At 37.9% G+C, this 16,195-nt stretch overlaps 1 protein-coding gene across 2 annotated transcripts in view; it reads right to left on the bottom strand.

Moving 5' to 3' along the window:
• The window catches only part of grk4 (G protein-coupled receptor kinase 4), a 49,517-nt gene that overhangs the window by 5,709 nt on the left and 27,613 nt on the right, over positions 1-16,195 (bottom strand). For both annotated transcript variants that reach the window (XM_051705134.1, XM_051705135.1), the window contains 7 exons: positions 7,370-7,560; positions 6,446-6,483; positions 6,090-6,179; positions 5,523-5,731; positions 4,868-5,005; positions 3,955-4,092; positions 3,405-3,536 (listed from right to left, as the gene is read on the bottom strand). In XM_051705134.1, the coding sequence (XP_051561094.1) occupies positions 3,405-3,536; positions 3,955-4,092; positions 4,868-5,005; positions 5,523-5,731; positions 6,090-6,179; positions 6,446-6,483; positions 7,370-7,560 (936 nt within the window). The remainder of the gene's footprint in view (positions 1-3,404; positions 3,537-3,954; positions 4,093-4,867; positions 5,006-5,522; positions 5,732-6,089; positions 6,180-6,445; positions 6,484-7,369; positions 7,561-16,195) is intronic.

The raw sequence follows: 16,195 nt of genomic DNA, 5'->3' as shown, positions 1-16,195 counted from the left end.
AATATTGCAGTCTCTGAACTTTTAAATACTCCTCCTAGGTGATTCATGAGGCTATCATCAAATTTAGACAACATCATGCCAAGACATTGAAAATGCTAAATTGCAAACAGATTTTGATATATCGAACAGTGTTGCCATGGTGAGGCATTAAATGAATGGCAAGAAATGGGAAACAGGAAGTGTATCATATCTTCTGTATGCAATGTATGATTTGACTATTTTGGGTCACGGTCATAGTGCCAACACCTGGCAGCAGGAAGTGTGGCTCCTACAACAGACTTTAAAATAGTCCTCTTATATTTACCCAAATTGCTTCAAAAATTGTTTAGAGTAATGTCAAATGCATGTGTCCACCTTGCATTGTTTTCCGAAAGCCACCGGGTGGAAATGGACCAGTTGTGCTTGGGCCCGTCATCGCTACTTGCAGCTATATTTATTTTTATATATATAGATTATTAAATTTTTCCGTAAACAAGTGTTTTAGTCCCAGGGAAAACCTTACATTTAGCCAGCAAATCAGGTAAACAACATACAGTACATTAAAGCACGCCTTTATCAAAGTAAGCCGTAGCTAAATCAGGCACTGGCAGACATTGCTATCTTCGGTCATTAGATTAAATCAGGTGTTCTTAAACTTTCTCGGCCCAGGACCCAAATTAGAAATGTTGTGTTTACCTGGGACCCACATTTACAAAACCATGCAATATGCAATTGTTATATAGACAGACTCTTACAGTAATCATTTTTATCCTTTCACAGACTAAAAAAATGTAAACATTTGAACATGCACACAAACATGCACACTCTCAACTGTAGAAATTAAGTTAAAAAAGAAATTTCTTGTTGGAACTGATAAAATCAATTGCATCCAGTTTGAACTGGAAAGCATCATATTTTGTAACCCCCACAAACAAGTTCCATGGCAACCTTATTTTTGCCAGAAATACCATAGGTACTACAGGTGAGTAATTATCGAAAAATTTTGACATTCCGACTTACTGAAATATTGAAATTTTCAATTCAGTTCAGTTTAGTTTTTGCCCATAAAAGCTGAGGGTTAAAAAACTTTTAACATCTTGATATTATTTTTATTCATAAAGGACTGTTGTATTTAATTTAGTTTAATGAATTAAGCAAGGGTTGTAACACCAGTGATGAAAACATACACCACTGATCAGACTAAAGTCAATAAATCAATGTCAAATAAAGTCAAAATGAAGCATTTTTTTTTCTCAATAAAAATCTTTCACATGAACATTAAACAATGTAACACCAATGACATATTAAATGAACCAAGTGGAAAAAATACAGTTAAAATGTAAATTATTATTTTTTTCAACATGGTGGGAAAATCACTATATGCACATTTGAGCAGCCTCTTCTTCCTCTGAACCTTGGAAGTTCTTTTCTATAATTTTTGTATTATGAAAATACAAGTTTTGGGTGAGATACAGATCACATTTTTCTTCTTGTGTTTTTGGTGATTCACATTCTTCATGCATACCACCCCGTACTGGGCAGGGAGAAGAATTTCTAGCAAAAAATTACTTACATTTTGATCTGTTTCTCACCCACACCTATCACTTCTGAATATAGGGATTTAACTACTGGGGTTGTATGGATTACTTTTATGATGCCTTTATGTGCTTTTTGGAGAGTAAACATTTTGGCTCTCATTCACTTGCATTGTATGGACCTGCAGAGCTGAAATATTCTTCAAAAAATCATAATTTCAAAAAGAAAGTCATACACATTTGTGATGGCATGAAGGTGAGTAAATGATGAGAAAATTTTCATTTTTGGGTGAACTATTCATTTAACCTAAGAAAACAAAAAGAGTAAAAATATGTCATAGAAGTGCTTGCTTAACCAGATGCAGGAGACAAGCAGGTTTTCAGGCAATTGCCAAATTCAAATATAATTTCTAAAAAACTGTATGTAAAACATATAGAGTAAAACCATTTTTTTTTTATTTAATAAAAGGTTAATTTATAGAATGATGCCTTTTATATGTTTTTTGTTTTGTTTTTTGTTTGTTGTTGTTTTGTGTGTGTGTGTGTGTGTGTTTTTTTTTTTTGACTGTTTTAAATCTTTTACATGACTGAAAAGTCAAGGGACATGTTTGTCACATATTTTGATAATGACCCATTATCATGATAATTTGTTATTTATTTATTTTTTGTAACAAAAATACAAAAAAAAAAAAAAAAAAAAAAAAAACAGATAAACAAAACTGGTGGGATCTTTTAGTCATGAAAAGATTACACACAGTTTGAAAGTGATTCCATATGAATTTACCATATGAAAAAAAAGTTTTATAGTAGGCCTGGTAACAATAATTGCTGTAACTATGTTATTTTGGCAGAAAATATTGGTTGCTATGGTAAATGGTTCATACCTTTGTGAATAATAGCTTCAACAGAACAGAGAATATTAGTGTTAAGCTGACCATTATTCGTCATACTGATGTCTTTTTATTTATTTAGGATTGAAAAATTATGGAAAACTATGAAAAGTAACTGCAAGACACAACAGTACAGAGCGATTGTTTGTAAGCAACTCACTTATCCCACTTAGACAGACAATACTCACGTATTTCTGCTTATATTTTCCTGGCTTACTTTAACTTTTCGTCTTGTTCTGACAAATTTCTCTCGACCTGCAGGTGCCGCGTGAGGAGATGTCATCTTATTTAGAGCGACTCGATACTTTGAACTTGCCCACAACACTTTGTTGGCGCTCCTCGCTCTTTCTGATAATTTGTCATTTTTCTGTTTGGCGAGTGTGCAAAGTAACAGCGGTGTGTTGTGATAAGCTAATGTCAAGTGGAGTAACCCATTGGCCGCATCACCTCAGCACCTGACTGCGCCTCCACATCGCTTAATAACGCGGTGAGAGAACGAGTCTCCAAGTCCTCCAAGAGACCTCCAAGACCAATATCCTATCAATATGTCATCCCCACATTACCATGCTAAATCTTTCCAAGAGTTGTCATGACTGAACTCTGGTTAGAATTAGTAAGAGTAAAGCTAAATTAAGCTTAGTTTAAAAGAGTATATTAGATTTGTGTCCACCGTATAAACACAAAAATGAGAGAGAACGAGATACAGGCTACATTCACATCACAGAGCTGAACAATAAGATTCAAAATATTTCTCTATGTGCTATGTAAACCAAAAAATTTAATTTGGGACACTTTCACCCTGTTCTGTGACTATCACCAATGAGATAGAAAAGTACGGTCAAGCAGAGGATGTTTTATCATTGAAGTTCATAAATGGTAAACAAGTGTACATAGGGACCAAAACCAATTGACGAAGGTGGGAACAGTCTGTTTGGAAAGAGCCAGAAATACCTCAAGCCCCACCCCCTCAGACCACAGCGGGTGGCGCACTAGCACTTGCCTCTCTGTGGAATAAGCGGTAGAAGAATCCTCGCTTGGGTGCGGGGTTTGGCCGGTTCACATCCAGATCAGAACACAGTGCACCGTCCATCTCGAATACATTAATCTCCTTAAAGCACTCCATCTCAATCATCTGAAATACACACACAAGCACACGATTGTACACACTTTGTTCTAGTCATTCTAGCCCTGTTTTCTGCTTCACATCATGGCCACATTACCACCTAGGATATTGCTCAGAGTTGACGCTTTTGTAGCTTATGATACTTAATGGATTTCTCAGTTATGTCTAAAATTCTTTCTCATTTGTGATTATCACGAGACATTTTTCAGGTTCAGTCCTTAAAATGTGCATGCCCGTACTACTGTCACCGATTAACTATCTAGCTCAGAAACAGCCCGAACAACTGTTACTAATTCAAAAGTTTCTATTCGGTTAGAAGGTGGCAAAGTGATAAGCAACTGCGCTGTGGTCATCGAAGCTTGAACTACTTCACAGCCGTGTATTTACAAAAAATTGTTACTGTTATGAACTGACCAGAGTGCAGTACCTCATTCTGCCAGGGGATGGAGACACTCCCTGTTACAAACTTGTGGTAGAAGTCATCATCTGTAGGATCGAGGTTTACACCTTTGACTGTGGAAAACTGCTCAATGTCCAGAACATCCTTGCAGTACACTGCACGTGGCTAGAAACAGCAGATAAGACATGTATAAACAAACTTGCACCCTGATGATCTAGTCAGACTGCAATACTACAGCAGAGAGGAAATCAAATATAAACATACAATATACTATACATCATAGCATTTTCATATGCATCACTTCAAAACATGTGAGATGTATATAAAGTGGCCCAAAAAGTATTTGGACACTTAAAAATGTCTGAAAATTATTGCATTAGATACAAAACACTCTATAAACTCATAAGCATATGCATGCAGCATAAAAGAATAGACAGTATACATAATGTACTACAACTCTCTATGAGCTGTTTTACTGTCCCTTACTGTCCCTGATAACAAAAGTGAGCCAGATTTGAACCAGCACCTCTCAGATAAGCACCAGTTCTCAACGTGTCTGGAGCACATGTCTTAGTACATTTAAGATAGTATGCCAGTTTGTAAATACATATATGAACGTAAAAATGAAGTAATAATAACATTTATGGTAATTAATTTAGCTAGATGCTAATGCTTAAATGCAAACGCAAACAGTATGCCACAAAGGGGCCTGTGGTATCAAGATGCATCGGAGTACTGTCTTTTTACTACTGAAAAGAATGTGCGTTCTAATCACCAAACTAGTGTATAATTTTAGTGTGTAGTGTAAGTATGTGAATTGAGATGTGAACTTCAGCCAAACTCCTGCATGCTTTCCTTGACAAAAACACCATAGCATCTAATTTGCATACTTAGACCAATGGGAAAATCTGAGCATGAAATGGGTCAATATATAACTCACATCAGGACAGAAGGGCGGGTCCAGCATGTTGGCCTCCAATCGCTTGAAGTTGATGTTGCGGAATATGGGATGCAGTTTGACTTCTGCAGCTCCGCAACCTTTGCATCCCAAGCGCTCCTTTGGATCTTTACATAACAACTGTAGAGTCCAGGAAAAGAGAGGGTAAGTGATCTCAGACAGAGGAAATCATGTTAAACAATGAAAAAAAAGCACCCAAAAGAGTGCTTCTTATGCTTTCTTTATATGCAGTTTTGAGCTTCAAAGTTCTGGCCACCATTCACTTGCATTGTATGGACCTACAGAGCTGAAATATTCTACTAAAAATCTTCATTTGTGTTCAGCAGAAGAAAGTCACAAACATCCGGGATGGCATGAGGGTGAGTAACTGATGAGAGAATTTACATATTTGGGTGAACTATTCATTTAGTTTAAAATGATCTGAATGAACTTTGGGAGCTATGGCAGAGGTGATGGTGCTTTTTTTAAATCCTTTTGGCAGCAAAAATAACTATTTCCTTTCATTGTATGAAAAAGAGCTGTTCGTACATTCTGCCTTACATCTCCTCTTTTGTTTCTTAGAAGAATGAAAATCAAATTGGGTTTATATTTGGGTGAACTATTTCTTCAACAGTACTACAGAGTATAAAGTGTCCACCTGTCGGCAGATGTCTTTAGCATCTTCAGAGAATTTGTCTGAGTATTCCTCCTGGTCCTCGCACACACGGTGGTCCACCTCCTCTCTCTTCACCCGCTCTTTACGACGGCGGAACGGAGACTGACCCTGAATCATCTCGTAAATGAGACAGCCCAAACCCCACCAGTCAGGACTGAAGGTGTAGCTCTCGTTCTGAATGACCTCTGGAGCTGAAAACACACACAAAGACATGCAAAATTATTAAAATGACATAGGCTGAATAGAAAAACTGCCAATTTTGTAAAGGAATAAACAACAGCAGAAGTCTGATTTACTGTATCAACTTAACACATGGAACAAACACTGAACTATATATTTACAAACCTATTTATTTTGCTTACCTATTCAAAATTATATGGTTAACTGCACTTTAATTCTTGCATTTGCCATTGTATTTTCCTGCTGTCTGCAACTCTATAATAACAGACCTGCATCCCATTTTTGGGTCGCTACCCACTAGTTGAGAACCACTGATCTACAACACTGACAAGCACGGGTGAAGAGATACAGAATGTGATTGGCTCTTACCCATATATCCCACTGTGCCAACACGCCCTCGTATCGTCTCTCCTTCTGGAATCTGGACGGCCAATCCCAGATCTGATATACGGATGTGCCCTGGAGATTAACATCCCGTTAAAACATTCAGAATTGGTCCTAACAAGCCCAAACATGACACTTCCATACACTCCAGGCATTCTCATAGAGATAAATGCTCTGATAAAAGAAGTAACAATAATTCAAAATGTTGATGTTGAACATCAGGGTGTTAATAAGGTGTAATAAGAGTTCAAGAGTACAAATTAAGGTGGAAGACAAACAAGGAAAAGCACAGCAGAAACAAACTATATAATACAGGTAATGTGTGAATAAAAGCTGCTTACCACAGTCATCTAGGAGAATATTCTCAGGTTTCAGGTCCCTGTAAAAAAGTAAAGTAATTTATAGAATATAACTCTAATAATAATAATTATAGTGGTAATTTCATGGCATTAGATAACAAAATGTCAAACAAATAGCAATATGCAAAACAAATGATGCTAGACCTCTTAACACAACTAAGTTAGACATGCTGCCGCACAATTAGACATAAATAAGAAATTCTGTAAGACATACCGCTGCAGAACAATAAGACATATTGTACATAAAATCACCTTTAAACAGATCTAGACAAGTGGTGCTGGGGAGGAGGAGGGTTTCAGAGAGAAACCTCTCATAACGTATGGCAGTGAACCTGGCTTACTTGCAAACAACTGAGGAAATGTAAATGTTAGACAAAGAGATATGCAAGTTGACTTGCTAACAGACTGCATGTCAGTGGACATATCAGCTTGGGCCATGAAGTATGCAAGTTGATCGGCTAATAAATTACATGCTCAAAGGATCTATCAGCTTGTGCCATGCCATTTAGAGTTTAGAGTACATAAACTCATTTGTTTAAAAATAATTTCCACTTGGTTTGATATTTTGACATTACTTTTTGGGGCCACTGTATATGGGGGTGGTAGTATAACATTTAATGATCTGGGCTGCCAAATTTGCCATCTCAATAAATATTGGATTTCTTGCAAGCTAAAGCAGTGTGCAGTTTTTTTCTGCTTTATTCGAAATAGATTCAAAATCAAGATATATTCAAATGTGAAGTGACATAAAAAATTGCTTTACCAATGCCAAAATGTGGCATCATCAGAATCTGCAATATTTATCATGCATATGTCCACGCATGGCTTTCACAACAGGTCCTGTTTTTTTCTGTGGACAGTATGAATACATGCAGACAAAAAGAACACATACACACACACACACACCTATAGATGATCCTTTCTCGATGTAGGTCCTCTAAGCCACAGCAGATCTCTGCTGCATAAAAGACTGCACGCTGCTCATCAAAGCCAGAGTTTCCCATGTTATAGATATGAAACTTCAGGTCACCACCATTCATTATAGTCAGCACCAAACATAGCGCATCCTTAGTCTCATATGCATATGCCAAACTAACCTAGGAAAGAAAATATGAGAGAGAGAGAGAGAGGTGCATTGTTATCTATTCACGAATTAAGGCAGGATACAAACATTGTGATGCATGTAAAACAGTATAAATGTTGCTATACTGAAATTGTGACTGCATTTGTGTGCAGAAAAGGCAATTAAACTAGATTAAAAAATTTTCAGGAGAAAATATGAGTTGTGCTTGCCCATACAAAATTCGCCACCAGGATCCTAGGATGTTCTGGGTGGTTGCCAGGGCATTGCTATGCAATTACTAGGGTGTTATTAGTAAAAACCCACTCGTAAGTCTTAATAAAATGCTGGTCTCTAGATATGGCTTGGGTCTCCCCTTCAGTGTGAGTCTATGAGATGTTTTTTCCAAAAATCATAAGGCCAATTCCTCAGAAGTACACTCGAAGTTGACCAGCCAGTGCTACATCTCAGTATCACTGCAGTGTACTATAATTTCTCACCAGCATGTTCACTATGATCTGTTGAGTGGCATGTCATGAGAACTGCTGCAGAAGTTGAAAACCACAGTGCTAAGGAGGGGTTTTCACCCTTTAGGTGTTACAACCATAATTTTAGCTGGTCGGGTTTCAGAAGTATACAGATGTGGGAACAGGCTGTGAACTTAAACAAGAAGTTGATGAAACTGTGGGAACCTGCAGCTTAACAAGACAATGAGGGCAATCAAAGGACCTTTTAGCACATTATGTAAAGCGTAATACCAACGGGACACTGATGGGACCCAATCAGAGTGGTCTCAATGTAAAATAATAATCTATATATATCTATATATGTAGAGTGGGGTCCAAAAGCCTGAGACCACAACTGAAAAGGCTTCAGTGTATTATAATTAACATTAATTATTAGCATTTGAGTATAAAGCTGATTTGATAATATGAATTTCATAATATTTGGTGCATTAGGTTAAAGCTGAAGTACGTAATTTCTGTGCCACTAGCACCATCAAATAGAACTGCAAAAATATACTTTCCGAATACGCCTCCCATCTGCCGTTGGTCAAGCAAAGAGATAGTTCCGCCACCAACTCACGGGACTGGTCTAGTCAATGTCATTGTCTTTGCATAGATGAGTCACTCAAATGAAACAGAAGATTTTCAGAGTGCCACAGAGACAAAGTGCTTATAGTTTACGAGAAAATTAATCTATGAATGGCTTCCTTATAGTTGTCTCTGCATATTAAGGTAGGATAGGAGAAAGTATTTTAACACAGAAAAAGTAAAATATTTCAGCTTTAAGTAAGTTTGTGCGACACCTGGTGATCCATGTTTACCCAGCATTATTTGAGAATGTCACAAATAATGCAGAAACTGAGGCCTCATCCACACTAATCCATTTTAATTTGAATTTCCAGTTTCCTAACATAGTCATTTTCCAAAGTATGCAACACGAGAGTGTTTTTGAAAGTCTCTGTTTTCAGTTGAGGAAAACACTGTTCGAGTGTGAATGAGAGGCGTAAATGTAGCAGAATCTTTTTCTTCTTTTTTTTAACCAACAATGTATTTGAGTGGACGTGGCAATCAAATTAATTTTATGTCATAATGTTGCTTTGTTTAAAATGTTTCAATTCCTAAAACTTTGTTTAATTCAAGGATTAAATTAGATTTGAAAATCCTAGACATTCAATGTGGTTTCAGACTTTTGTATATATATATATATATATATATATATATATATATATATATATACTGTATACATATCTTACATAGCCTACAAGAAAAAAATGCATATATATATGTATACACTCACCAGCCACTTTATTAGGTACACCTGTACATCTACTTATTCATGCGATTATCTAATCAGTCAATCATGTGGCAGCACTGTAATGTATACAATCATGCAGATATGGGTCAGGAGCTTCAGTTAATGTTCACATCAACCATCAGATTGGGGAAAAATGTGATCTCAGTGATTTAGACCATGGCATGATTGTTGGTGCCAGTCTGGCTGGTTTGAGTATTTTTGTAACTGCTGATCTCCTGGGATTTTCACACACAACAGTCTCTAGAGTGTAAAGAGAATGGTGTGAAAAACAAAAAAACATCCAGCGAGAGGTAGTTCTGTAGGCGAAAATGGCTTGTTAATGACAGAGGTCAGAGGAGAATGACCAGACTGGTACAAGCTGACAAGAAGGTGACAGTAACCCAAATAAACACGCATTACAACAGTGCTATGCAGAAAAGCATTTCTGAACTTACAACATGTCGAACATTGAGGCGGATGGGCTACAGCAGCAGAAGACCTCTCCGGGTACCACAACTGTTAGCTTAGAACAGGAAACTGAGGCTGCAGTGGGCACAGGTTCACCAAAACTGGACAGTAGACGATTGGAAAAACATGGCCTGGTCTGACAAATCTGTATTTCTGCTGATGTACACAAATGGTAGGCCCACTGTAGCCTCTGTTTTCTATTCTTTGTTGACAGAAGTGGAACCTGACATGGTCTTCTGCTGTTGTAGCCCATCCGCCTAAAGGTTCGACAAGTTGGGCATTCTGAGATGCTATTCTGCTCACCCCTTGTGCCGCCAAAACAGCGGCAACCTGTAAGGCATTTCCATCCACAGAACTGCCCCTCACTAGATATTTTTTGTTTCAGGCACCTGTTGTGTGTGAAAATCCCAGGAGATCAGCAGTTACAGAAATACTCAAACCAGCCCGTCTGGCACCAACAATCATGCCACGGTCCAAATCACTGAGATCACATTTTTTCCCCCATTCTGATGGTTGTTGTGAACATTAACTGAAGCTCCTGACCCATATCTGCATGATTTTATGCACTGCACAGCTGCCACATGATTGGCTGATTAGATAATCACATGGATGATTGTTGGTGCCAGATGGGCTGGTTTGAGTATTTCTGTAACTGCTGATCTCCTGGGATTTTCACACACAACAGTCTCTAGAATTTACTCTAGAATTTACAATTTACGAATTGTGCCAAAAACAAAAAACATCCAGTGAGGGGCAGTTCTGTGGACGGAAATGCCTTGTTGATGAGGGAGGTCAACAGAGAATGGCCAGACTGGTTTGAACTGAAAAGTCTATGGTAACTCAGATAACCGCTCTGTACAACTGTGGTGAGAAGAATATCATCTCAGAAAGCTATTCTGAGATGCGGGATGGCGCTGTTTTGGTGGCACGAGGGGGACCTGCACAATATTATTCAGGTGGTTTTAATGTTGTGGCTGATTGGTGTGTGTATATATATATATACCTACTGTATACAGAATGTCTACTGTGTCAAATTGGCTCAACTATGCTCAGATTCATTTTTTTTATAATAGTACAATCAAAAAATATTTAATTTCTCAGTTTCTGTGTAGGTGCATTTTAGCTTTGAAAGGGAAGTAATGTATACTGTAGACATAATCAAAGAGACAAAAAATCTGTTTCCCATCATACACAGCTCACATTAGTCATGGAATTATACCACTTTATACTGTTGGAGTTTACTTGACATCCCCCAACTTTAAACACGAGTCTGTTTATACTTATACTGAATAAGCTCTGCAGCTGGAGAGAGAGAGAGAGAGGTGTGTGTGTGTATGTGTGTGTGTGTGGGTTTAGGTTTTAGAGCACTTGACTCCGCTGCTGTTTGGTCAGCGTTGCTAGGCAACAGAGATGTTCTCATTTGTGAAGTAGTTCATGAGGAACAATCGTTCAGTGTGAATGCACAAACACACACACACACACACACAAACACACAAATAAACGCATATATGCTCTTGCATACGAGAACACACGTATTCTCTTACAAACATGACATATCTAACAGACACTTGCACATCACAGCAGTACTAAGCACAACACACCTGTATGTGTATTTGGCTGTGAACGTGTGTGTGTCAGTGTGTGGGTGGGTGGACAGAGGATTGGGTGCTCTACAGCTGTAGTGGAATGAATCAGAGGTTGACACTACACTGCAGGTGCTGTGTGCTATGAGTGTGTGTGGACATGTTCACTTGGCTGGTCTCTATTAAAAATTCTCCATTATTTTCATCTCGGTTTTAGTGACCAATTTTCATTTACACTCGCCCTCTTGTCATTGTGAACTTGTATGATTTTCTTTCTTACATGTAATTCATGGGGAGAATTTTTTTTCTCCATGACTGCGGCTGTCAAGCTCCAAATATAACAAAAGAAAATTACTATACTGTAAATGTATCATAAAAGTGGTCTATGCAACTCCTGTGCTATATACCACTTCCTTTAAAGCCATACAATTAAATTCACAGAATTATTAATTGATGGAAATTACTGCTTTCACGTTAATTAAAAAATGGCACGAATGAGATCTGAGAGCTACGGCAGAGGGCAAATGTTTCAGCAAAGACTTGCAGTACAACACAGAAGTCATGTGGACCATTTTATAGTGCCTTTTGTGTCAAATTTGGACATTTACAGCATCGTCATTCACTTCCACTGTATAGCAAAGAAAAGCCAGGATATTTGCCGAACATCTTCCCTGTGTGTTCCACAGAAAAAAGAAACGAATACAGGTTTGAAATTATATTAGGATGAAAAAATTCTTTAAGAATCACAAAATGGCACGAGCATTACACACACCAGTAATAGAGAAATGTATTCTCTACAACAGCAGTGCATCGTATCAATGAATTCTGCCATTCTCTTTAAGTGTCCTTATGTATTGGTTTTCTACTACATAGTACTACAGTATAACCCTTCAGTTCATTTAATCAACAAAGTAAATATTTTAATAAAAACATTTATATCTTTAGAGTGCAAATGTGGGTTCTTGAAACAAAAATCCCATTCAAAATCTCCACAGAGAAATTGTTTTTAGCGATGAGGTATAAACTTTTTAAGACAGACCGACCACGTGATTTTAAAAAAATCATGTATAATTCCAGAATTTGGAAAGAAGCGTAAAGTGATTACCGTGTAAACAGGAATTGCAGCAAGCAGGGTTGTGATGAGGTTTTAAAACATGGCAGAAGCAAGCTAAGTAACGTTAGAGAACTACTTAGATAGTTACCTGTCAAAAACTGTAGTGTTAGAGCATAAAATTCAGGAGTGAGTTTTCTGATAAGAAAATACATTAAAAAGACAAAAAACTGAATCCTGACTTATTCAATATACACTTTTTACAATGCTTTATGCACTGAAAAAAAATTTTGTGCTGGATTTACTTAAAATATATCTGTAGCATTTTTGAATCACGCTTTTTAAGTAAATTCAACTTATTGTCATTTTATGTCAGCACAACTAGAAATCCGTAAGATATACACAAATGTATCAGATCATTAAACTTTTTTTACTTAAAAAGAGTATGTCGCATGAATAAGATTTAGCAACTTACAGCAAGTTGTTTCAAATCAGCATTTATATCATTATATCTACTTAATTTACTTGGCACTAAGGAAAATAATAACTGAGGTCAGGCATTAAACTTGATTCCACAAAGAAGTGCACATAAAGATGCACTTCAGCTATGCATATTCACATGTGCAAAGAAAACATTACATGGATTGAAGAGGATCCAAGTTAACTACTTATGCAAACACTATAATCACCCTAATGGTGGCTTTACACGAAACAGTAATTTACAGTAAAACAACATTAACAATACTATAAAATTGCTAAAATCTCTATTAATTCTTAATAACAACTAATTAAATGCCCACAAAAGTTCCTTTTGACCAAACAAACATGCTTAAATTATTCAAGCGCAAGGGCTTATGTGTATTCCCCACAGCCTCGGTTCTGTACTTGATTGCTTAAGTTAGTAGTACTTAAAACCTTAATGTTATGCATTTGTAAGCTAAAGAAGTTTAAGGAGCTCACGGATATTCATTTACTTTATGTAACTCTCTAAGTTCACCTTAAAATTAAAATTTTGTGTTGTACACATTAATAAAAAATTAAGCTAAACATTTTATAAATATGTACACTTCTGTGTAGAAGCTATTTATTTAAACATTATGGTTGTTGAGCCAACAAATCGTTGTTGTTTTTTGTGTGTGTGACAAGGAAGAGGGGCCGAGAGGATGCACGCCCGGCGCTGAGGTGACATATCAGCGGAAGAGAGATAAAGGAGGAGCCGGGGACATCAGAGAGAGAGAGAGAGAGCGAGAGAGACGCACGCGGCCGCTGTGTGTGTGATGAGGAGGGGGGGCCGAGAGGATGCACGAGATAAAGGAGGAGCCGGGGACACCAGAGAGAGAGAGAGAGACGCACGTGGCTGCTGTGTGTGTGACGAGGAGGAGGGTCCGAGAGGATGCACGAGATAAAGGAGGAGCCGGGGACACCAGAGAGAGAGAGAGAGAGATGCACGCGGCCGCTGTGTGTGTGTGACGAGGAGGAGGGGCCGAGAGGATGCATGAGATAAAGGAGGAGCCGGGGACACCAGAGAGAGAGAGAGAGAGATGCATGCAGCCGCTGTATGTGTGGCGAGGAGGAGGGGCCGAGAGGATGCATGAGATAAAGGAGGAGCCGGGGACACCAGAGAGAGAGAGAGAGAGAGAGAGAGAGACGCACGCGGCCGCTGTGTGTGTGACGAGGAGGAGGGGCCGAGAGGATGCACGAGATAAAGGAGGAGCCGGGGACACCAGAGAGAGAGAGACACACGCTGCCGCTGTGTGTGTGACGAGGAGGAGGGGCCGAGAGGATGCACGAGATAAAGGAGGAGCCGGGGACACCAGAGAGAGAGAGAGATACGTACGCGGCTGCTGTGTGTTTTATGTTATGTTTAAGTTCCTTTGTATCATTAAAGTTTACGTTGACTGCTCAGCTGGTTCCCGCCTCCTGCTTTCCCATCCTTGAACCGCGTAACACTTTGTTTGTTTGTTTTCAGTGTGGGTTGAGCAGTTCATTCATTCTTCCACAAATACACCTTCTTTCATGCTTGTCTTTATTTCTTATTTTAGGACATTTTTGCTTTGAATGAAATGTTGTAATGATGTGATCAATCTGAGAGCTGGTTGATTTGGTTCAAGGCTTAGACCTCTGGAGAAAATGAATGGGAAAAATGCTTCCAGAACCTAGGCAACTAAAAAAAGTGGCTGGTCAAAGTTGCGCTCTACTAAATGGGTAAATGCCATGGGGCAACCGTGGTCTCTCAGAACCCTATTCATACAGTGAAATAGTTTCTGTGTTTTTTTGAAATATCACAAAGCAATGTTTAAACAACCTTGGAATAGTTTCAGCATTCACTGACAGTGCTAATTCTTTGAAAGCACTACTTTATTTCTATAGAATACAACAAAGACCAAGAAACAACTCATAGCAGATCAACAGTATCAGGGAAGTTGTTAAAATGTCACCTTTTTCAAAGTTTGTTGAGGCTATTTTAAGGTTGTTTTAGGGCTGCTGGGTGATATACGTTTTATTTGAAAATCTTTATACTGTTTAAATATCTCCAAATTCTTCTTTTTAAACAGTAATATTAAAGGAAAGTTTATGACTGACATTGGAGATCATAAAGCAGAGGCATCTCTTTGCGATTAAGCTAGTGAGGAGGTAAGAAAATAATTCAATTTATAGCAGGGTGTTTCATCAACTTTGAGCAATTTAATGTCACAGGAAACTAACATATTTCAACCAACAGATTTATTATTATTATTATTATAAGGTCATTTTAAAACGGACCTGGAAACTATTACCAAGTCTTCATATATTTTCAACTACTTTTCAAATGCATTTTTAAAAATAGATTTTCTTGTTTTATCCTTGAACCAGACCCAGTTGTTCAATATTAAAATACCATGATAATCGGGGCTTGGGTAGCTCAGTGGTAAAAGATGCTGGCTACCACCCCTGGAGTTTGCTAGTTTGCTAGTTTGAATCCCAGGGCGTGCTGAGTGACTCCAGCCAGGTCTCCTAAGCAACCAAATTGGCCCAGAGTCACATGGGGTAACCTCCTCATGGTCGCTATAATGTGGTTCGTTCTCAGTGGGGTGTGTGGTGAGTTGAGCACGGATGCTGCGGTGGATGGTGTGAAGCCTCCACATGTGCTATGTCTCTGTGGCAACACACTCAACAAGCCACGTGATAAGATGTGTGGGTTGATGGTCTCAGACGCAGAGGCAACTGGGATTCGTCCTCCACCACCCAAATTGAAGTGAATCACTACATGACCACAAGGACTTAAAAGCACACTGGGAATTGGGCATTCCAAATTGGGTGAAAAAGGAAAAACAAATTACAAATAAAAATAAATACCATGATAATCTAAACAAAGAGTGAAATAATCTTTCTCTAAAGCTTTTAAATATTTATGGTGAAAATTAGAGAACTATAAATCTTTACACAAATTTTGGCATAACTTCATTTCCATTGCAACCAACAATTTTGCCACTAATAAAGTTTTAACAAAGGTGTGTTACCAAATAGACAAAAATATCAGTGAAGAGCATGCCTGAGATGACATATGAGACAGGTCAGGTGGGAAGAAAATATCACTTGTGAAAAGAAAATTTGAATTTTGTCAAGTTATGCACAATGTGTAAAAATATTAATTGTGTGTATTTAGGATACATAAAATGCTAGCTATGAAATTTGCCTTAAGACAAATGTCTGCCATTTCATTAAAAAAATGTAAGTGTTATTTCCACCACAGAATGCTAAAAAAAAACAATCCATAATTTTAGATGTGG

Source organism: Myxocyprinus asiaticus, chromosome 8 (assembly GCF_019703515.2).
Source record: "Myxocyprinus asiaticus isolate MX2 ecotype Aquarium Trade chromosome 8, UBuf_Myxa_2, whole genome shotgun sequence".
Taxonomy (NCBI): domain Eukaryota; kingdom Metazoa; phylum Chordata; class Actinopteri; order Cypriniformes; family Catostomidae; genus Myxocyprinus; species Myxocyprinus asiaticus.
Note: the sequence above shows the minus strand (reverse complement) of the source record. Positions and strands in the feature narration are given on the sequence as shown.